The following is a 24875-nucleotide window of genomic DNA, read 5'->3' as shown; positions in this document are numbered from 1 at the left end:
AACAAACAGTATTTAGTGAGAGCCGTCAGATGAAATGCAGTACCTGCAGACAAGGAAAATAGATGCAAGATTGTGAGGTTAAAAGGATTGATTGTCCAGTCAGAGTGCACTGAACCTGGTAGAGATCTGACATATCTGAAGTTCAAAAATGACATCTTGATGCATCAAATCACTGCAACATGGATTACATCCTTCCCTGACTACTAGTTCTGATCATTTGGATCATATAGTTGACATAAGATCAGTAAATGATGATCATATTGGGTAAAATGCATTGATAGTAAAGGATATTGTCCATATTTCAGATTTTTTGGCGATTCAAGTTGTTATTTTTCAGGTGAGCAAGATGTTAAAGAGGATAGAATACTACCTATCAATTTACTGAAGCACTGAATTAAAGACAGGAATATACATATGCACTGGAACTGCTTGGTTTATAGAAGAAAAGGAAGGAAGATTGGAGTTTAAAGTCCTGTGAACAATTAGAGATAGACCACAAGCTCAAATTGTTTCAAGGATAGGGAAGGAAACTGGCTGTACCCTTTCAAAGGAATCATCCCAGAATTCTCCTGTAGTGAGTTAAGGAAAGAATGGGAACTCTAAATCAGGATGGTCAGACATGGATTTGAACCACCATCCTTCCAAATATGAATCCAATGTGCTAACCATTGTGCCACCTCACTCAATTTGTCTTTTAGACAAAGTTACTTGAGGGACATCATTTTATGTATTGGCAGTCCACCACTAGCATCCTGTGTTTTTTTTTTTTTTTTTTTTTTTTAATGCAAGATACGTGCCACTTCTTGCAAAAAGAGGAAGCATTGGTATCCCCTGATAGATAGCAATGGAGGTTTGGCTTGCTTGTCAGAGCACAGAGCATGGAATGAAGTAAAGAAAGTTAAATGAAAAATAAAAAGTCAATCATTTGGTGGTGTGTGTATGTGTATGCCAGGAAATAGTGCAAGTGATACAAGTGCACAATTTAAATCAATTCATGTGTATTATAAATTAATATTTATATAAAAATCTGCCACATTACATTAACTGAAACAAGAAAATCATGATGATGCCCATGAATGTTTTTAATATTTATGTTTGAGAATAGCATGTGAACAGTGCAACTCTGAGAAAGAATAAATTTCAGAAGAGAGTTGATATACACAGAACTATGTTACCTTAATTAGTATAACAGCACTCGTTCCCTCTGCCTCAAATTTCTATATTATGTTGAAGCATTTAGCATCTCTACAAATGACTGTGCCACAGAGGAAGGAGCAGCCTGTGCCCATGTTTCAAGTAGGGGGGGTATGGGTCATAGTCATATGACAAAACTTTCCTACTACTTACTGTATTATAGTGTAAAGATATATTATTATTGTTGATGTTGTTGTCGTTGTTGTTACATGAGCTGGACGACTTACAGAGTGCTCTGTCAGAGCTAACTAAAAACACATTCGCTTTACAGATAGACATACACTGTTCTCTCACAACGCTATCAACTCACAACGAGTACAAATCTCAGATGGGATGGATGGTTAAAAATAGTCGGGGGGTGAGGGGAGGAGGTGAATCAGTGGGGAGAAGGAGGAAATGGACGGATGTGGTTTAGGAGAGCCCATCCTGGCATGGACGAAGTGTCTGTGTGTAAGGTCAGGTTAAGTAGTAGGCTTGGTGGAAGAAACAGTGGTGAGAGTACCTGAAGGAGAATGTATAATAGGAATGATACATGGGAAATAAGGAAATGTTCCAAGAGGGGAGTTTATATGTAGTAGGAAACAGATGGGTGGTATAGAGGACTGAGACAGGGTGAGAACAGGTGAAGGGAAGTGGAAAGGGAGAGAACAGCAAGTGAGGAACAGGCACTGGAGATTGAGACCGAAAGAGTTACGGAATGGTGGATACATCACAGGAAGAGCCTCTATCTATCCAGATCATAAAAGCTGGTCTTGGATGGGAAATTCAAAATTTATGATTGTGTAGAAGTCATTGAAGTCAATCACCATGTGATGCACAGCACATCAACAACAGTGTTGTTTATTTGGCCTTTGGTCATAGTTATGTGGTGGTTGTACAGTGTGTAAGTGGATTCTTTGGTAATTGTTACAGTTCATAAAATTCTGTGCAATGTACACAGCAAAACTGATATACAACGTGACTGCTTAGAAATTTTGCTCTTTCTTTGATGGGTTAAGAAATTCCAGTGCCAGGAATCAAATATGATGTTGTAGGCAGATGCATGGGACAAGTCTTGTACCTGAATCTTCCACAGGTTTATGGGGGAGCAGAAGCAGCATAGGAATAGGCAAAGATACTGTGTAGTTTAGGTAAGCAGCTGAATACCACAGTGGGATAGTATAATTGTGAGGAAGATATTTCTAATTTCAGGCTATGCCAAAAGATAGCCAAGGTCCTGATGGAAAACATGATTTCATTATTCTGACCTACCTCTGAGAATGGACAGTAGATTTGTAATGAATGTTAGATAAGTCATAGAAGACCTGTTTTTGGACAACACTGGGAAGGTAATTCCAATTTGCAAACACCCCATCAAGTCCTTCAACATACTAGCACAGAGATAGCTTATCACTGCAAATGTGGCATCCATGTGTTCTCAGGTTGCATTGGAAGGACTTCATGGTGTGAAATGATGGCAGCTGTTCAAATGTAGATATTGTTGGTGATTGGTGGGTTTAGTGTGAACAAAGCTTCTTAAGTGGGATGGAGGATCACATCCATGTCAGTCATTCACTGAGATCTAGTGAACTGAGAGGAAGAGAAGTTATTGAAGTTTTGGAGGAATGAGGAACATTAGAAACAAAGGGGATTGGGACAGCCACAAATTACTAATAATGCATGTATTATTCACTGATAATGTGAGCACCACTAAATTAGTGAAAACTCCAGAAGTCCACAAATGTTCTAACCAAGTCAAACTATGTTGTTATTCTCCTGACATGGCATCCAGTGACTTCTTTCTCTTTCTTCAGATGAAATAAATCATTGTATGGCAGGCATCCCCAAACTCATGACGAGGTGATTTTCAAGGTGGAATATTTCCTGAACAGTGAAACTGTAGGCATCTACAACCAAGGTCTCCACCAAGTTATCTTTATCATTAGGAAAATGTCACATTTAAGGGTGATACATAGAAAAGGACTAACACCATCAAAAAGAGTCATAGTAAAAACTCCCCTCATATATTGCTGTTGAAAGGTAAAAATACCGGGTGATCAAAAAGTCAGTATAAATTTGAAAACTTAATAAACCATGGAATAATGTAGATAGAGAGTTAAAAATAGACACAGATACTTGGAATGACATGGGGTTTCATTAGAACAACAACAACAACAACAACAAAAGTTCACAAAATGTCTGACAGATGGCGCTTGACAGCAAAACGTCAGTGACTGCACATGACAATTGTGTATAAAAGGAGCTGTAATGAGAGAGAGAATCAGATGCTCCAGCAGTTGCAGCATGTTGACGTTACCTGAAAAGGCGATCTTAGTGAAGCTATATTATCAGAATGGGGAATGTGCTAGTTCAGCGTTACTATCCTATTGCCATAGGAAGGGGATTCGAATGGGTAAAGGTCCGTTGACAAATGCAGCTGTGGTGCAAATGAATTTGAAGTTCAAAGCCACGGTTTGTTTAGACGATAGACCCTGTAGTGGCTGATCGAGCACAAGGCGTAATGCTGCTGAGACAGTTCAGGAAGAAATGGAGACTGTAGCGGGTTCGTCTATGCATGGAGAAGTCAGTGCTCATGCAGTCGCACGTTGCACCATCATTCCATACACTACTGTTTGGTTGGCACTGAGACATACCCTATGATGCTATCCGTACAAAATCCATCGGCATCATGAACTGTTACCTGCGATTTAGTGAAGCTGAGGGCAATTGCGGTGTGGGTGTTTCAAAAGATGGTGGAAGATGACGATTGGTTGAATAACGTGTTGTGGACCGACGAAGCTCATTTCACGCTCCGAGGGTCTGTCAACACCCACAACTGCAGAATTTGGGCTACCGAAAATCCTAGAACTGTCATGGAAACTCCATTGCACGATGAGGAAGTCACGGTACGGGTTGGATTTACCACATCTACCATTATTGGGCCTTTTTTCTTCGAGGAAATGCGTGATTCTGGTTTTGTAACTGCTACCGTGACGGGTGAGAGGTACGCCAATATGTTACAGAATCGCATCCTCCCCAGCCTGGCTGATAAACACCTGCTGGAATGTACAATGTTTATGCAGGATTTCACTCCACCCCATATTGCTAGATGCGTGAAAGATCTCTTGCGCATGTCGTTTGGTGATGATCGCGTGCTCAGCCACCACTTTCGTCATGCTTGGCCTCCCAGGTCCCCAGACCTCAGTCCGTGCGATTATTGGCTTTAGGGTTACCTGAAGTCGCAAGTGTATTGTGATCAACTGACATCTCTAGGGATGCTGAAAGACAACATCCAACGCCAATGCCTCAGCATAACTCTGGACGTGCTTTACAGTGTTGTTCACAACATTATTCCTCGACTACAGCTATTGTTGAGGAATGATGGTGGACATATTGAGCAGTTCCTGTAAAGAACATCATCTTTGCTTTGTCTTACTTTGTTATGCTAATTATTGCTATTCCGATCAGATGAAGTGCCATCTGTCGGACATTTTTTGAACTTTTGTATCTTGTTGGTTCTAATAAAACCCCATGTCATTCCAAGCATGTGTGTCAATTTGTACCTCTCTATATACATTATTCTGTGGTTTATTAAGTTTTCAAATTTATACTGACTTTTTGATCACCCGGTGTGTTTCAGTTTTATTAGGTCTGTCCACATTCGTTCGCTTTAATGCATGTCAGGGTGCTGATGACCTCGTGACCTCGACGTTGAGCGCCCATAAGCCCCAACACACACACACACACACACACACACACACACACAAAACACGGTGTGACACTTATAGTTGTCACAGAAAACACCATTATGCCACAGCAAATTAATCCATGAGATGTATAGATGCAGACTGAAGCAACAAATGAAAATTTGCACCAAAGCCAGGATTCAAACAGAAAAATGTAGACACTCTTTGACAGTCAATATCCCTGGAACAAAATGACATATTTTTGAAATTTTGCACAGTTGTGTAGTCCAATGTTTTCTCAACAGATCTTGGTGTGTGTTTTCTAGCAGATGACAGTGCAGCAATGAATGAAGTAAGATTGCCATTTGAGCAACCCAAGGTCATATTGAAGTGGTACTGGAAGTACAGAAAATATGATGGAGATACAATGGCAGTGGTGTAATGTGTATGGAACTCAGCCACCAATACATATAACAATTTAACATATTCAGGACAAATTTGAAGCTGATGGTACCGTTCAGGATGTGCATAAGGAAAGATCTGTCCAACCAAAAATATCAACAAATCCAGCTTCCAGTGCTGCTGTGTTGCAAGATTTTACTAGGTCACCTAAAAAATCTGTGAAGTAGGATGCACATGAAAGTGGGGTATGCTGTTCAAGCATACAACAAACTCTGAAGGCTCCAGAGTGGAAAACGTACATTCCAAGACTGCTCCACACTATGAATGAGGATGATCCTGATCAAAAGATGGAGTACTGTGAGTGCTTTGAAGGCATGCTTCATGAGCATGAGTGGTTTTCAAGGATGTTTGCCTGGATTGATGAGGCACAATTCAAACTGAACAGTACTGTTAACTGCCACAACTCTGTGTACAGAGCTCTTGAAAACCCTCATGTTCATGTGGACAAACATGTTAATCTAGCAGGTGTTAATGTGTGGTGTGGTCTGTCACTGGACAGTTTGATTGGCCCATTCTTCCCTGAAGGTACCGTAACTGGTGAGGCGTAGCTTCATATGCTGCAAACATCAATTTTACTTGTCACCTGAGAGATGTTTGGGAATGAAAGATTTTGCCTACCACAAAATGGCACTCCACCTTACTACCACAGAGATGTCAGAGCCTACTTGCATGAAAATCTGCCTAGATAGTGGATAGGTTGAAGAAGAGCTGCTGAGTACCCACCATGTTCTCCAGACCTTACACCTCTTGACTTCAACGTATGGGGTACCTTGGAAAATGAACTGTGTCACCAGAAGCTAACTAAACTGAATGAGCTATGAGAAACCATTGAGGCATCCTGTGCACCTGTTACACTGGCAACCTGACAGTGACAGTTTGGTCAACGGTTCAGTGACATCTACTTGTTTGGCTGCTAATGGGGGTCACTTTGAACACACAAAATAACCATCCCTGTGTGCAAGAATTGTAATGTATGTCATTTTGTTCCTTTAATATTGACTATAAAAGAGTGTCTACATTTTTCTGGACCCCTGTGTATATCATTGATCTTTGAGACTTAGTAAGGTTTCTGGAATCATATAGTTTCATCTAATTAAAGCACCTATATCTGGGTTTCAGGAAGGATTCCCATTTCATTTGATGCTGAGGTGCTATTCTGATACTGTTAGAGCCTCTGTAATGCTGTTCAAGTTTAGGGGGAATACCAAGTGGGCTGTGGCATAAATGATAATTTGGAGTGAGGAGGGAGGTGCACTAGTGTAGTATGTGCATTCCTGCAAAGCTACTGTGCAAGAGTGACATACTGGTTAGCGCATCAGTCTAGTGAGTCTAGGTGCAAATTTGCATTCATCACTTCACTTTGCATATACATCTCATAGATGTTTGAGACTTTAAAAGGTCTCTGGTGCCATATAGTTTCATTTTGTACTTCATAAGAGCTATGTCTACCTCGCTATCTCATAGTTTAAAACACTTCCTTAGAACAAATGGTCAATGAGAGGAAAAATGTGGCAATGTTGAACTAATTACATAAATTGCTACACTGCTGTTGAGGGGAAATGATTTCCCAAACAAGATATTGTTGCTGAAATTTGTTGACTGTGCCAGTCTAACTTAAAGCTGTTATTTTATTGCAAAATATGTTATTTGTGAAGCTCATAAACTTCAAAAAATTTCCAAAACTATACCTCTATTCACATAAGTATACACTGAAGTGAGAAAGAATGATTGTCTGAATGAGAATGGTACTGCCATTAATTGTATAAAGCACACACTGAAATTATATAGTGCAAAATACATTGTTAATGGCACTCAGTGTTAAAAAAATACACAATATATCATGATAAACGTGAGTTTTGATACAATAAATATAAGAAGTGCACTTAAATTTTACATAAAATTTTAGAGTCATTATTTTCAAAGTGACTTTGTCTGACACATATTATCTCAACATTATACACATGAAATGACAAAAAATGAGCTTATATGAATAATTAAACATGTAAAATGCACAAATTTTGCACTTGGATGGGTTGGTGCCATCTTCTGTGATGGTAAGCCAAAGATGAACACTATAATATCAGTTCATCCCATTAAAACTGGTGGAAATCGTAGAGCACAGCAGAGCATATTTTTTGCATGAGGTGGCAAACAATGCTGAGTACTATTTTTGTTTAACATCGGTAATAGAGTAAGAAAAGGTCACTCACTTTTTGCTCTGGAAACAGCTATTCAGAAATATAAGATATCTAGTTATATATGAACAAATATATTTAAAAACAAAGATGATGTGACTTACCATACGAAAGCGCTGGCAGGTTGATAGAAACACAAACAAACACATCCATACACACAAAATTCTAGCTTTCACAACCAATGGTTGCTTCATCAGGAAAGAGGGAAGGAGAGGGAAAGAACGAAAGGATGTGGGTTTTAAGGGAGAGGGTAAGGAGTCATTCCAATCCCGGGAGCGGAAAGACTTACCTTAGGGGGAAAAAAGGACAGAGTTTTATGATGCAAAAAGGGAAATAGCATTTAGATAGAATTATCCATCTTGTTAACAAAGAAATGTGCTTGCAATTTTTCTCCAAATTAAAACATGAAATTTTGTATTAACACTCAAAGAAATCTGCTGTTATATGCACAGTATCTGTTTTTCCTCTAAACTTTGTATTAACTATATGCAGTTATGTAGAACATTTTTTATATATTTAATGAAGACTGTTTTGTATCTTTTTGTATGTTTGTTGTTTTGTATGTTTGACTCATTCCACATCTTATGTGACGTGCTCACAATACGAGATCTACGGAACATGAAATAAATAAACAAATAAATAAAGAAATAAATAAATAGCGCAAATGTTGGGATAGATTGCTTTATACAAGGAACTAACATTGTAAAATCAATATGAAGCAAAAGGATAGATTGGCTTGGACACGTTCTTAGGATGGATGCTGACAAAAGATGTTTAACAATGTAGGCTTACTGAAAGAAGACAGCAGTGCATGGACAATGTGGAAGAGGATATAAAAACTTTTGGAATCACTGGATGGCAAAAACTGCATTGATGGAGGGCAGGATGGAGGAACCTTGTTAAAGAGGCTAAATTCCCACATAGGGTTGTAATGCCATGATAAGAAAAAGAAAGAAAGAAAGAAGAAGAAGAAGAAGAAGAATCGAGGACTACTTGATTTTATGTTTCTTAAAGTCCATGACCTCATGTCAAGCTCAAGATTAGTCAAGAATTCACTGGACACTACTACAATTATCACAAAATAAGGTTCCATTATACATAACAGTATCATCTGTTAGAAGCCTGAAGTTTCTATCAACGTTTTCTGCTAAAACAATAATATATTATACGAGTAATAATGGCCCTATCACATTCCCATGGAGCACACCAAAATGACTGTCTCTGTTGATGATTCTCCATACAAATGCTGCATTTTCTTGTAAAGAAGTTTTCTATCAAATAACTTTTGCAAGCATCAGTTCATTACTTGAAGAAAGTGCACATTTTCACTCGGGAATATGAGAATGTGTGTCTGCAATGTTCCATTATATGTATGGATGAAACTGGTGATGGAAATAATGCTCCAGCTAAAACATTTAAGCTACTCTCTCTCTAGTTAACACCGTTCAAATTTAGTTTTTGCCTTATGGAAATCATTTTTTTTTTAGAGTGTAGCCTTTTGAAGCTGGAAATACAGTTTCAAAGTATATAAAGACACTTAAACACTATATTCTCAAATTAAAAACAAGCTCAACAATGACTAGATGCCTCGCGGGATCAGCCGTGTGGTCTAAGGTGCTGCAGTCATGGACTGTGTGGCTGTTCCTGGTGGAGGTTCGAGTCCTCCTTCGGGCATGGGTGTGTGTGTTTGTCCTTAGGATAATTTAGGCTAAGTAGTGTGTAAACTTAGGGACTGATGACCTTAGCAGTTAAGTCCCATAAGATTTAAGACACATTTGAACAACAATGACTAGTTATGTTTTCTTGTACACGGAATGTTGTAAAGCTACTGACAAAGAGAAACACTGCCGGTCATGTTTCTGTTTTAGCTTGGGTAAAAACTTATGTGTAATCAAAATATATACCCATAATTTATTTACTGTGTTAGCATATTTTCAAAATGTAGCGTATTGGCAACCTTGCCACTTTCATAAGTGATTGATACTAACTTTTTCCACAGTTTCTTTTTCAACTAGTTACTAATATTTAAGTACATGTTATTGAATATGATATAACTAGGAAACATGAACTGTTCAATGCAGTGTTTGTTTGTCTATTGTTGTTCTTTTACTGGCACTACAAACAAAAATCAGGTAAAGCAAACTTAAATAGCTAATTTTACCATAATATTGATTGGTAATAAGTGTAACTAACAGCAGCAATTTTTACAGTTTTTCTTCATTAATTTATTTTCTTACTTATTCCACATCCTTTAAGTATCCCCTCTAGTCTTTTATCTTTTTTTATTTACAGTGAGTGAATCAGTTTTTATTTGACACAGAATTTGATTTACATACGAATTCTCTCATTCACCTGATATGTAGCAGATCCTCCTGCATTATTACTTCCTATCCTGTTCTTCAGCCCAAAGAAAAATTTCATAACTTATCAGGTATATTTGTCTGAGAATTTTGTGGCTAGAACATTAGTAATAAATAATGTTCAGTTTTACTGAAAAAATTCTGCCCTCACATGAATATCTGTAGTTCTGGCCACAGTCTAATTTTAGAAATATGTTTACCAAGGAATAGTGAGAGTAACAATTGTACCAGAAAATCTTCCCAGAGTTCAATATTGTTAACTAACCTTTATATATGCCCATGAAATTGGTAAGATTGCAGAGGAACCAAATGGTGCAGCACTGACAACACCAAAAGACTTTGACTGTTTACCCATATCAGCCATTGGATTGACAATAGGATGTGTTGGTAAGAATGGAGCAAGATGAGCTTTTCTGGAAACAAATGAAAAATAAAATCACACAGTTTGCTGGAAATATACAAAGGAAAATAAATATATTTGTAGATAAGAGTATTTATTCTTGCTGCTAGAAGTAAAAATTTGTTTGTCTTAATGAATTCAGGTTTCATTGACAAATAGCAGCAAAATGAAAAGAATTTGCTAATAAATTGTACTTTGAAATGAGGATCTTGCATTTTGAAACACTGTACTCTTATTAATTAACTGTCTGTTAATTGTTTCCTTACACTTTAATTATTTTGCAATTCAAGAGGGCTGTTTTTCTTGAAATAGATACAATAATAAAAGACTCTTATACTAATCATGAAAAATATTAATTCTGGATTATGTGAACATACTCTGAGTATTATAAAGTATTAGCATATTACAAGTGCTTAAACAGGAATGACCTTTATGTGAGGTAAGACCACTCTAACAAATTTTACATAATATTTCAATTTGCGCATTGAAAAATGTGCATATCAAATTCACAGGAGAGGGTTCTGATGGCTGACCTCTACTATACTACTGCATTATGAACCAAGGTTACTGAACAAAAGCCGGCCAGTGTGGCCGTGCGGTTAAAGGCGCTTCAGTCTGGAACCGCGTGACCGCTACGGTCGCAGGTTCGATTCCTGCCTCGGGCATGGATGTGTGTGATGTCCTTAAGTTAGTTAGGTTTAATTAGTTGTAAGTTCTAGGCGACTGATGACCTCAGAAGTTAAGTCGCATAGTGCTCAGAGCCATTTGAACCATTTTTGAACTGAACAAAACATTGGAAGATACCTTAACACAGCCACAAAAAACCAAGAGTGTTCTACAGATGACAAAAGTAAATACTGCTTGCTGTACTCAATGCCTTGAAAGCATGTGCACTGCTTTTAGACAAAAAGCTAACTCAGATAACGAGAAGCCGCCAGGCCTCAATCTCCGCTAATTTCAATTTGCCGCCGCTCATGCCTCACCTGTCTTTCAGCAGCATCTTTGCCTCTTTACTTCCGCCCGACTGACATCTCTGCCCAAACTCTTTGCCTTTGCAAATGTCTGCTTGTGCCTGTGTATGTGCGGATGGATATGTGTGTGTGTGCAAGTGTATACCTGTCCTTTTTTCCCCCTAAAGTAAGTCTTTCCGCTCCCGGGATTGGAATGACTCCTTACCCTCTCCCTTAAAACCCACATCCTTTCGTCTTTCCCTCTCTTTCCCTCTTTCCTGATGAGGCAACAGTTTGTTGCGAAAGCTTGAATTTCGTGTGTATGTTTGTGTGTCTATCGACCTGCCAGCACTTTCGTTCGGTAAGTCACATCATCTGTGTGTGTATATATATATATATATATATATAGAGAGAGAGAGAGAGAGAGAGAGAGAGAGAGAGACAGAGAGAGAGAGAGAGAGGGAGGGGGAGGTTAGTAACCAATTAACATATGAAACTGATCCAAGTAACACAAATATGGCTGTATTCATAAACACCTCTGAACAATAATGGAAATAAGCCTTTATTGACCTGCACACAACACAAAAGAACCATACAGAACGTACAACATAAGCAATACACAGAACAACTGACGTGAGTGGTAAAAACTAAAACAACATAGTGAGAGTGAGTCAGGGCTGCTCTGTGCATGTCTAGGTGTGGGTCACTGTTAAATGGTGTGGAGGAAACATACTTTCAAACAGCAGCCGCTAGTGGGTGGCCCACTCAGATACAGTTGGGCACTCATGCGTGGTGACACTACATTCAGTGCACTCTCTCTCTCTCTCTCTCTCTCTCTCACACACACACACACACACACACACACACACACACACACACACTACTAGCAGGATACAGCACACTGATCCAAAGTGGTGGCAGTCGGTGCCAATAGCAGGGGCAGGACAGTGTACCAGGTGGACAATGGAGCATAGGGCCAGAATGTGCTGACTGATGACAGCACCAGGGAGGACACTGCCATGTCTTTGTCATCAGCAGCAGATGGTTCCCAGTGCAAAGCAGACAGGGCTGAACCCACTGGTGACAAAATGGCTGAGGTGATGATGGTGAGGGGGCCAGTGGAAATGGCCCATCCAGGAAAGAAGGCTGTAGCAATGTACAAAAGGCTGGGGACAGGCTGCGCCGGATGTGGTGAGGCAGCCAGTGAGAAGAGGGTGCCTGCACAACAGGTGATGATGGACTCAAGGTGGAGAGCAGAGGGATGGGCTGTGGCGATGGGGTTGCACCTGTAAAATGGTAGCTTCTAGCAGCAAGCGGGGTTGCAACTAATCAAAGTGGAATACACCAGCCCATTGGCCATACGGACATCATGAAGACAGCATGCCCAGCAATGGACAACAGTGCCCAGTTTCCAATTGGGCTGGCAACCAAACCCTTGCATCCACATTGGCGATCCTGACACAAAGAGGCCAGACAAGCCTGACCGCAGCAGATGCAGTATAGACCACAGAAGGTGGAGGAGTGTGTGAGACTGCCGGCCATGAAGCAACTCAACTGAGCTCTGCTCCCCCATGGGTGTGAAGCAATAGGTGCTCAGATAACAGAGAAGGAACATACATACTAATCATTCCACCTTGCCATTTGATTGAGGGTGGAATGGTGGAACCATAACATGATGGACTCTGTGATGGGAATAAAACAATTCTAAGGTGTGAGAAACAAACTGGGGCCCATTATTGGAAACTAAGGTACAAGCAGCAGCCTTTTCAGTAGTTGCAGGGGCAATGATTGACTGATTTGGCCTTGTAACACTAACCAAAATGACCTTGCTGTGCTGGTACTGCGAACGGCTGAAAGCAGGGGGAAACTACAGCCATAATTTTTCCCGAGGGCATGCAGCTTTACTGTATGGTTAAATGATGATGGCATCCTCTTGGGTAAAATATTCCGGAGGTAAAATAGTCCCCCATTCGGATCTCCGGGCGGGGACTACTCAGGAGGATGTCGTTATCAGTAGAAAGAAAACTGGCGTTCTACGGATCAGAGCGTGGAATGTCAGATCCCTTAATCGGGCAGGTAGGTTAGGAAATTTAAAAAGGGAAATGGATAGGTTAAAGTTAGATATAGTGGGAATTAGTGAAGTTCGGTGGCAGGAGGAACAAGACTTTTGGTCAGGTGAATACAGGGTTATAAATACAAAATCAAATAAGGGTAATGCAGGAGTAGGTTTAATAATGAATAAAAAAAATAGGAGTGTGGGTAAGCTACTACAAACAGCATCGTGAATGCATTATTGTGGCCAAGATAGACACTAAGCCCACACCTACTACAGTAGTACAAGTTTATATGCCAACTAGCTCTGCAGATGAAGAAGAAATTGATGACATGTATTATGAGATAAAATAAATTATTCAGGTAGTGAAGGGAGACAAAAATTTAATAGTCATGGGTGACGAATTCGAGAGTAGGAAAAGGGAGAGAAGGAAACATAGTAGGTGAATATGGATTGGGGGTAAGAAATGAAAGAGGAAGCCGTCTGGTAGAATTTTGCACAGAGCATAACTTAATCATAGCTAACACTTGGTTCAAGAATCATGAAAGAAGGTTGTATACATGGAAGAACCCTGGAGATACTATAATGTATCAGATAGATTATATATTGGTAACACAGAGATTTAGGAAGCAGGTTTTAAATTGTGAGACATTTCCAGGGGCAGATGTGGAATCTGACCACCATCTATTGGTTATGAACTGTAGATTAAAACTGAAGAAATTGCAAAAAGGTGGGAATTTAAGGAGATGGGATCTGGATAAACTGACTAAACCAGAGGTTAGAGAGAGTTTCGGGGACAGCATAAGGGAACAATTGACAGGAATGGGGGAAAGAAATACAGTAGAAGAAGAATGGGTAGCTCTGAGGGATGAAGTAGTGAAGGCAGCAAAGGATCAAGTAGGTAAAAAGATGAGGGCTAGTAGAAACCCTTGGGCAACAGAAGAAATATTGAATTTAATTGATGAAAGAAGAAAATATGAAAATGCTGTAAATGAAGTAGGCAAAAAGGAATACAAACGTCTCAAGAATGAGATCGACAAGAGGTGCAAAATGGCTAAGCAGGAATGGCTAGAGGACAAATGTAAGGATATAGAGGCTTATCTCACTAGAGGGTAAGATAGATACTGCCTACAGGAAAATTAAAGAGACCTTTTGAGAAAAGAGAGCCACTTGTATGAATATAAAGAGCTCAGATGGAAACCCAGTTCTAAGCAAAGAATGGAAAGCAGAAAGGCGGAAGGAGTATATAGAGGGCCTATACAAGGGCAATGTACTTGAGGACAATACTATGGAAATGGAAGAGGATGTAGATGAAGATGAAATGGGAGATACAATACTGCGTGAAGAGTTTGACAGAGCACTGAAAGGCCTGAGTCGAAACAAGGCCCCGGGAGTAGACAACATTCCATTAGAACTACTGACGGCCTTGGGAGAGCCAGTCATGACAAATAACTACCATCTGGTGAGCAAGATGTATGAGACAGGCGAAATACCCTCAGACTTCAAGAAGAATATAATAATTCCAATCCCAAAGAAAGCAGGAGTTGACAGATGTGAAAATTACCTAACTATCAGTTTAATAACTCGAATTCTGTACAGACAAATGGAAAAACTGGTAGAAGCCGAACTCGGGGAAGATCAGTTTGGATTCCATAGAAATGTTGGAACGCGTGAGGCAGTACTGACCTTATGCCTTATCTTAGAAGGAAGATTAAGGAATGGCAAACCTATGTTTCTAGCATTTGTAGACCTAGAGAAAGCTTTTGACAATGTTGACTGGAATACTCTCTTTCAAATTCTAAAGGTTGCAGGGGTAAAATACAGGGAGCGAAAGGCTATTTACAATTTGTACAGAAACCAGATGGCAGTTATAAGAGTTGAGGGGCATGAAAGGGAAGCAGTGGTTGGGAAGGGAGTGAGACAGGGTTGTAGCCTCTCCCTGATGTTATTCAATCTGTATATTGAGCAAGCAGTAAAGGAAACAAAAGAAAAATTCGGAATAGGTATTAAAATCCATGGTGAAGAAATAAAAACTTTGAGGTTCGCCGATGACATTGTAATTCTGCCAGAGACAGCAAAGGACTTGGAAGAGCAGTTGAACGGAATGGACAGTGTCTTGAAAGGAGGATATAAGATGAACATCAACAAAAGCAAAGCTAGGAGAATGGAATGTAGTCAAATTAAGTCATGTGATACTGAGGGAATTAGATTAGGAAATGAGACACTTAAAGTAGTAAAGGAGTTTTGCTATTTGGGGAGGAAAATAACTGATGATGGTCGAAGTAGAGAGGATATAAAATGTAGACTGGCAATGGTAAGGAAAGCGTTTCTGAAGAAGAGAAACTTGTTAACATCGAGTATAGATTTAAGTGTAACTTGACAAGAAGAAGGGACCAGCTGGTAGGACATGTTCTGAGGCTCAAGGGATCACAAATTTAGCATTGGAGGACAGCGTGGAGGGTAAAAATCGTAGAGGGAGACCTAGAGATGAATGCACTATGCAAATTCAGAAGGATGTAGGTTGCAGTAAGTACTGGGAGAAGAAGAAGCTTGCACAGGATAGAGTAGCTTGGAGAGCTGCATCAAACCAGTCTCAGGACTGAAGACCACAACAACAACAAGGTACAAGGCAATTCCTCAATAGAGAAAACTCTCAGAAGAGTATGAACTGTGATGTCAGCTGACATTGATGCACACCGGAGAATGTAAGGGGTACCAGGAAAATGCATCCACAGTAGGAATTCGAGAAGAGACCTGCAAAGTCTGCATGAATGTATTCCCATGGGTGGCATGGAGTGGGCTACGGGAACCGAGACACTTTGGGAGTTGTGTTGTTGGGCACACTGCTCACAAGTCACAACAAAATGGACAATTTTGCCCTCAATCCCTGGTCAAAAAACATGTCTCTTAGCTAACAGTTTTGTGCGTGAAACTCCCCAATGGCCCTGGTGGAGAAGGTGTGGAACTTGGTACCGTAACACAGTGGGAATAACTACTCTGGGAACGAGATCTTCTGTGGATAACAGCGAAACACCACGAAAAACAGAGAAGCGATACTACAAGGAAAAATAGTTGCACAGGGGGTCTGAAGCCCAACCCGGCTGTTTATCTGCCCAGCCCTGTTGAGCAAACCGAACTGTCTGGAGGAGGAATGGTTCCACAGCAATGGCAGCTGCTATGTGTGAGCTTGTAATTGGGAAAACCTCAATCACAGCCTGCATTTAAGCATCAAAAAGGAAGCAAAGCAATTCTTCATGATCAAAGTTGGGATCGGGATCCACAGGAACATAGACTACTCCAAGAGCCTCTTTTTCCCCGTAAGAGTAATGCTGGTGGGCCAGAGAGAGAGAGATTTAGAGGTGAAAGCAACAGCATATTGGTGTGCTAGGACTATGCTGAGGCCATACTATGAGGCATCAGTCACCAAAACTATGTGCTAGTCTGGAGAGAATGTAGCTAAACAAGGGGTCAAAAGTAGTTTGGGTTTTAACATTTGAAAAGTACATTTGCAATGTGGGCTCCATCAAAAAGGTACATTCTTGCATAACAAGGCATGTAACGGGTGAGACAATGTGGCCACCTCTGGCAGGAATTATGGTAGGTAGGCTATCTTCCCTAGGAAAACCTGAAGCTCCTTCATGGATGAGGGACCAGGCATAGATGTAACAGTGAGTATGTGGTCTGGCAGAGGTTAAACCCTACCCCGTAAGACCTTTAAACTCAAATAAACAATAGAAGGTTGAAAAAACTGAGATTTTGTGAGGTTATACTGTAAGCCTGCAGACTAAGTGTGCAAATTTTTCATGTGATCGGCCACGGAGGAGCCTGTGACAGCAATATCATCCAGATAATTAATACAACCCAGGACAGCCATAGTTCATTGCTCTAAAATAACTGGAAATAACAAAAGGAAGGCACAAATATTGATAGAGACCAAAAGAAGTATTCAAAACCAGAACTCAATGAGACTCTTTGTCCACATGAACATGCAGACTTATCAATTTTAGAAAAGTACTGGCCACCTGATGTTTTTGCCAACAGTTCATCCTAGCATGTGAGGGGATAAGTATCCATGATCGATTACGTGTTGACAGTAATACTGAAGTCACCACAGGGGTGAAGTTTCCCCGACAGCTTCTGAACTACAACCAGCAGAGACAACCATTCACTAGCCAAAATAAGTTACACCACCCCTAGAGATTGAAGTCTGTAAAATTCTGCTCTCACTTGATCTTTCAGGGCAATAGGCATAGGATGTGCATAACAAGAATGAAGCCAAGCCATGGATTTCAAAGAAATATGAACAGGAAAATTCATAGCACACCCTATACCCTCCAAAAACTAGTGCAAAAACTCCTCAATCAGTGTTTCCAATTGAGAATATGGTACCTGATCAAACACAAGGTGAACTTTGTTGATGACTGAAAATCCAAATGCCTGAAATGCATCCATTCCGAACAAGTTCTGAACACCACCACCATCAGCAACCACCAAAAATATAATGGAACAAACCACAGACTTGTAAGAGACAGATGCCATAAATTGTCCCAGCTGCATTATCTTCATTTTGTTATAACTGACCAGCTTCTACATGACTGATGTCAATGGTGGCAAGTCTAAACTCAAATACGTTTGAGAATTCAATAACACCACTGCAGCACCTGTGTTGATCTGTAGCCAAAACACTTGGCAAAAAACACTTAACTCAATAAACAACTTTGGAGAAGTCTCAGGCATTCGAGTCACATAGTTTATATCCATGTCCATACCCTTTGGCAAATGGTACACAGAGGCAATGTGGCCTTTCTTCTGGTAAGCATTAAAAGTAGCCCAGTGCTTAGGGCACACTAAATGTTCATGCTGGACAAAACACAAAGGACAAGGTGGAAACAGAGAATGTTGATGCTGGTGCTGAGATGGTTACACCTGCTTGGGCTGGCCTTTGTCTGCTCGGTGCTGGGCCTCCATGTTTACTACCACATCCTCATGCAAGATATTTGTTGCCCTAATAGGCACATCTTGTGACACTACTGCCACATAGCCCCATGCTTCAGTCTGGTCACCTGCTGCCTGAGATACCTCAAAAGGTTTTGCTATTTGCAAAACTTCTGCCTGTGGGTGGTTTTTACAGAGTAAAGCCTTATGAAGCACTTCCTTGTCTGGAGTTATGCAGATAATTGGGCCGCACAACATACAGTCTGCATAAGAGTCATTATGGGCATCAGTAATGAATTGGTACTTACAGCTAAGACCATGAAGTTCAGCTGCCCAGGCCCTGTTTGACTGCTATGGTTTCTTGCAGCATTGGTAGAACTGAACTCATGCCACTATGACATGCATTCATTTGTGATGGTAGTTGGACAATGAACTGCACGTCTGGTCAAAAGTGAGAGCTGCTGGTTCTCGTAAAGGGGCAAATGGACACAGTAATTGATACACCTTAGGTGGGATCCATGAGAGGAATAGAGCTTTTCATTCGAGTTTGCCACACCAAAAGCCAAAATACGATATCTTGGTCTTTTTTTGGAAGCTTCCAGATCCTCAACTGAATCATTATCCATGAATAGATCAGTGGCAAGGTACACTGTCTGTTAATGGAAGCCAACAAAGTGGTCACTGCTGAAGTAAGCTGTTCAATCAGAGCTGGTAGCATGGAGTCCATAATGACTGAACCTGATGAAACCGCATTTAAAGACTCCACATGTGGAAACTGTTCCAAACTTGTTGCTAATCATATAGTAACCTATTAATACACAAAACCAATTTAAGTAACACAAATATGGATTTATTCATAAACCTCTGAACAATAATGAAAATAAGCTTCTCATAGCTCTAGAAGTAAGAAGACACAAGACACATACAGAAGTTGCAACATACACAATACACAGAACAATTGATAAGAGTGGTACAAACTAGAAGAACATAATGAGAGTGAGTCAGCACTGCTCCGCACGTATATAGGCCTGAGTTGCCAGTAGACAGTGCAGCTGACACAATGCCATGTGAATGCTTCCTACAGGCAGCCTCTAGTGGCCGGCCCATGCTGATAAAGTTGACAGTTGATTTAAGTACTCATGCCTGGCAAGACTACACTCAGTCCATTCACACTCACACACACTACTAGCAGTATACAGGTTAGCATGCTGATTTACAACAAACCACCCACTCTGATTACTTTTGAGTCAATTTGGAGGATAAAAGATAGTATAGAGGCAAATAATACAGTTTTACACTGGTTAAATGTTTAGTATAACAGTTGCTCTGACACAGCACACATCTGACTGTCAAAAGAGCAATGTGAGATGTCTCCAGTGACTATTATAGCAGAATCTTATTGAAAGAGATTTCACAAAACCAAACGAAATTCTGGCACCAACATGATGCAGGAACTGTAATTGAGGGCAACACAGCAAAAGCAGAAATTTTGAATTCCACTTTCAAATGTTTTTTTAGTCAAAAGTAGTTCCATACTCAGGAATTGGATGTAAGGAAGCAGATGCATGAATCCTACATAATCATTCTAGGCAAGATCATAGTGGAGGTGGTTTGCCATTGCCTTCTACAGCCTTTTATGACATACCAAGTGCTTATCTGCATCATTGGATGACTGTGATGAGTGCCTGTACAGTATAATGTTGTGCTCATGTTGTTGTGGACGAAGAGTAGGGAGAGGGTAAATCCCAGTGCCAGGACATGCCCACTCCTCTCGAACAGCATCAAGGAGGGCCGCCAAATTTAACGTTCTTATCAGCAGATCACCATCAACAGTATCACACACCCTCACTTCAAGAGACACTGTGGTGAGGTGAGGTGAGATTAGATTAGGAATTTAATCTATGACATTGGCGCAAAGACTAGTTATCAAAACTTTACACTGCCAACTGCCGACCAAATACTGGCAATGAAAATTTTCCACCAGGATTTGAAATGGTGTAACTCTAAGTCTAGCACTGCTGCACTAGCATGTGTTAGCAACCTGACTATGGAGATGGGTCAGTGTACTTTTACAAAGGAAAATCCTTGAGTACTACACCAGTTTAACTGAAGGGGTTGGTGGAAGAAAGTGCTAACCTAGAAGGGTATATTTTGAGTTGCCGTGTATTACATGTTTGGGTTCATTCATCAACAAGAACATAAATAAAATAAGACAAAACAAATTATATAGCACACAGCTATTTCCTAGCAGTACACTTGGACAAATTTGGTAGCAGCAAGTGGTTCATTCAGAGACACAACAGACAATGTGATCATACTAATCCTTCCTAAATTGAGGGTTAACACTATCTTCTGCCAACCCCATCAATTCTCACACCACAATAAAGGTGAGTGATAAAGATGTCAGTATCAGTGCTGTCAATAACAGCTGAATTTGCTAAAATGGAACAAAGTTCCAGAGCCTGATGAATCCTTATCAGATTCTATACAGAACATGACACTGAATTAGTCCCAGTGTTATCCATAACATGGTATAGACCCCTCCAATAAAAAACTTTGCTCTGTAGTTGAAAGCAAGCATAAATCATGCCTTCTGTAAGAAGGGTAACAGAAATAATCCAAAAAACTGCCATCCTTTTTCACTGCCATCTGTACATTGTAGAATACCAGAATATATTTTGAGCCCAAATGTTTTGAGGTACCTCAAACATCATGACCCAATCCATGCCAACCAACATGGATTAGACAAGCATCAATGATGTGAAATCTAACTCACACTTTTCTTGCACAACGTCTTTAAAGTCCTGGATGAAGACAGTCAGGTAAATGCAGTAGTCCTTTACTTCTGAACATTACTTGACTCAGTTCGGTGCCGATGTTTATTAACAAACATATGGTCATATGAAGTATCAAACCAAATTTATGACTGGATTAAGAATTTCATAGTAGGGATGACGCTGCATGTTATTTTGGATGTAGAAATAGGCTAATTTTGTGTCCCAGGGAAATGTGATGGGACCCTTGCTGTCTAAGTCATATATTAATGACATGGCATACAATCTTAACAGTAACCTCAGAATTTTTCAGGTGATTCAGGTATCTATAATGAAGTACAGTCTGAAAGAAGCTGTTCAGTCATATCTTGATAAGGTTTCAAAGTGGTCAAAGATTGACAACTAGCTTTTACTACCATACTAATCCTTACCAGAATGTAAGCATCAAGTGAAAGTCAACAGAAATATGAAATGACTGTCAATTACTAAGTCTGCTAGTATGCTATCACAGACTTTTTCTAGCAAACTGATTATGCACGACTTACTTTCATCGCAATAATGTCCTTTATTTTCACTAACTGTTATGTATCTGGGAAATAAACAACTCAATAAGCAAGTGTGTTCTGGAAGCATGCCCTGGTTCTGTGCATTCCTGTGCTCTGTTCCACTAGCATACAAATTTTAGATCAGCAATTTCAAATTACCTGATTTCTTTAGTTTTTGGTGACATTTTATGAGAAACATACCATGTTTTGACGAAGTCTCACACTGAAAACTATTTTGTTAATATTTATAATCATATATTTCTCATTTTTTAGAGTCATAGACTGAGAAACAAGTCACAAATAGAAAAGTTGGATGATTAAATTCAATGACACGTGAAATCCTATAAATTTAAGTGTTGAAACATGTATTATATATTCCTTACACGCCTATTGGACCCATTCCTGGACCGCCTCCTCCATGAGGTATGCAAAACGTTTTGTGCAGATTCAGGTGTGAAACATCAGAGCCATAGTCACCAGGCCTGCACAAACCAACCTGGGCATTCATATTTGCTCCATCTAAATATACCTGAATGAGGGACAAGAAAACAAGAAATCTTCAATATCATTACACAATGCACTGAAAATCAAGACACAGCACGAACATTTCTATTTTACCTGGCCACCATGTTCATGTATTAAACTGCAAACATCAGCAATTGTTTCTTCAAACACACCATTTGTTGAAGGATATGTGATCATTAAACATGATAGATTGTGTTGATATTTCTCCACCTAAAATTGTGCAAGACACTAAATGTAGATTAAAACTCCATCCAATATGAGAAAATTAAAACATTACAGTAAATTAAATAAATTGTAATTATTCTGCTAAATATTTTTTGACCCCACTGTTGTTCCACAATGGCCTAAGCACAAAGAGTCTGTAAATTGTTTAGTAGGTACCAGGACACCCACATATACAACAAGGCATAAAGTGTACCAAAACTGCTTACAGAGAGTTAAATGCAAATAAGTAACATTATTACACACAAACAATAACACACAACCAGCAGATAAAATTAACTATTGTAGGTACTAACAAGAAGGGGTGAACAAATTATTGTTGATTAACTGTTAACTGTTATGAAAGCCATTAAAGAATAATGCTCACAAAAAAAATTGTATCTTCTAATACCTGTTTTCTTTCCTACGAATTAAAAAATGGAACAATACTTAGACAACTGCAACATATTTTGAAATAGGCATTTCTGTGTTATATCATAAAAATAAATAGTTTTTCGCTATTCTGAAAGACCTATCAAGTATTCAGGAAATTGAATGGGAAATTATGGTTACTGAAACTATATTTCAAATTTATGGTCATAAATAAAAGTTTTTTGAGTCATTCTGAATATAAACACATGAAATTACACTCCAAGACAAACTAAATGATACATCATAAAGGAATCATCTGAATGGGATGTAAATCAGAAGATACGATGTACAAAGAAACAAATGATCACAATTTTAGAAAAACTGGATGAGTTATTCAAAAGAAAGAGATTCACAAACTGAGAAAGTCAATAACATGTTGGTCCACCTATGGCTGTTATGCATACAATTATTTGGCTTGGTATTGACTGACAGAGTTGTTGGAAGTCTTCCTGAGGGATACCGTGACAAATTCTGTCCAATTGGCACGTTAGATCACAAGAATCCTGTGATGATTGGAGGAGAGAACTTGCTGGCCATGCATTATCTTGCTGAAATGTATGCCCGAGATGGTTTGCCATGAAGGGCAACAAAATTGGGCATAGATCATCATTGGTGTACCACTGTGCTGTAAGGGTGCTTTGGATGACAACCCAAGGGTTCTATTATGAAAAGAAATGGTATCCCAGGCCATCACTGCTGGTTGTTGGGCTGCATAGTGGGTGACAGTCAGGTTGGTAACCCATCACTGTCCAGGGAATTTCCAGACATGTCTTCAGCCTGTAATCTCATTGACTGGAGTAGAATTGTCTTCACTGATGAGTGCTGCTTCAAACTGAGCCCCGATGACCAGCAAAGACAAGTGTGGAATTGCCCTGGGCATCACTGGGATACCAACCTGACTGGAATAATTGAATGTTTAACAATAATTACTTTAAACTAAAGTACCATATTATGGCTACACTGTTGTGGCTGACCTTTGCTTTCAGATGATCAATATCAACACTGCCATCACGGCGTACATTTATTGGTTCAACTTTCATGCCAGCCATCTGTGCTGATGCTGGATTTGTTCCATGTGCAGAAACAGGTATCAGACAAATATTACGATGTCCTTCATTTCGAGCTTCATGGTAGCCTTTAATTGCTCGAAGACCAGCATATTCTCCTTGAGCTCCACTGAAATTGTTTACACATAAAGATATTGATAATACTTGTTTATATGAGAAATGAGATAAATACTTGTGAAAAAAATTATTATCAAGAAATAATCTGAATTCTGCCGAATTAAAGATATGTCTGAATTCTGCCGAATTAAAGATATGGCCAATTAAAAAAGTTAATTAAATTCTACATTTAATAATCATGCAATTTGCTTTAACTGTATATTAAATTTTAGTAAAAAATAAACCTGTTGGGCTGAAATGAAATCCGATCATATCCAGTTATTTCACACAAGTCCTTCTGCAGTTCTTCAAACAACTGTTGGTACCCAATGGACTGGTCAAGTGGTGCAAAAGGATGAATGTCTGTGAAGTTACGAAAACTGCAAGGCAGCATCTCAGTTGTGCTATTTAGCTTCATAGTACATGATCCCTAAAAAAAAAAAAAAAAAAAAAAAAAGCAATTTTTACTGATACCTTAGTATTTTGCTGAAACGTGCTATGTACATCACTTAACTTGGATACTAGAATGGTTCCCTTGAATGCCAAGGCCAATTTTGTCCTCATTTACTTAAGCTGAACCAAATGAAAAGTAAACACTCACTTTCCTTCCAGTTCTGATTCCTTTATACTTAACCAACATTCAAAAGTGTTCACTTTGAAATCACAACTGATAAAAATTCAGCATAGGTAGTCACACTATGAAGTGTGTGATGCCTTATAGGAATTTTCTTGAATAAATATAACAGTATTATCAGTGTTGATTTCCTACCAAAAGTATTTTGTATAATAGCATGCCACATATGAGGGTAGTTTGAAAAGTTCTCAGAATCACCATGAGAGGTCAGTGTTAGCGCAAGGAGTTGTTCACATGATATTCATTGGACTGTTGTCTGGAAACTCATGCCATGTCAGTGCTCTTGGAAGAGAGCCATGGCAGTGATGTGGCTCTGTTGCTGTTCCTGTGTAGTGATTTGCGAAGATGGAAAAAATTGAGATCTGAACAGTGATTAAGTACTTCATA

General features: G+C 39.4%; 1 protein-coding gene across 2 annotated transcripts in view; it reads right to left on the bottom strand.

Moving 5' to 3' along the window:
• The window catches only part of LOC124721337 (glycine dehydrogenase (decarboxylating), mitochondrial), a 308726-nt gene that overhangs the window by 31647 nt on the left and 252204 nt on the right, over positions 1 to 24875 (bottom strand). For both annotated transcript variants that reach the window (XM_047246255.1, XM_047246254.1), the window contains exons 11-15: positions 24100 to 24284; positions 23666 to 23867; positions 22152 to 22268; positions 21917 to 22062; positions 10142 to 10289 (exon numbers count right to left, since the gene is read on the bottom strand). In XM_047246255.1, coding sequence (XP_047102211.1) covers positions 10142 to 10289; positions 21917 to 22062; positions 22152 to 22268; positions 23666 to 23867; positions 24100 to 24284 — 798 coding nt within the window. The remainder of the gene's footprint in view (positions 1 to 10141; positions 10290 to 21916; positions 22063 to 22151; positions 22269 to 23665; positions 23868 to 24099; positions 24285 to 24875) is intronic.

The sequence above is a fragment of the Schistocerca piceifrons genome, chromosome X (genome assembly GCF_021461385.2).
Source record: "Schistocerca piceifrons isolate TAMUIC-IGC-003096 chromosome X, iqSchPice1.1, whole genome shotgun sequence".
Lineage (NCBI taxonomy): Eukaryota > Metazoa > Arthropoda > Insecta > Orthoptera > Acrididae > Schistocerca > Schistocerca piceifrons.
Note: the sequence above shows the minus strand (reverse complement) of the source record. Positions and strands in the feature narration are given on the sequence as shown.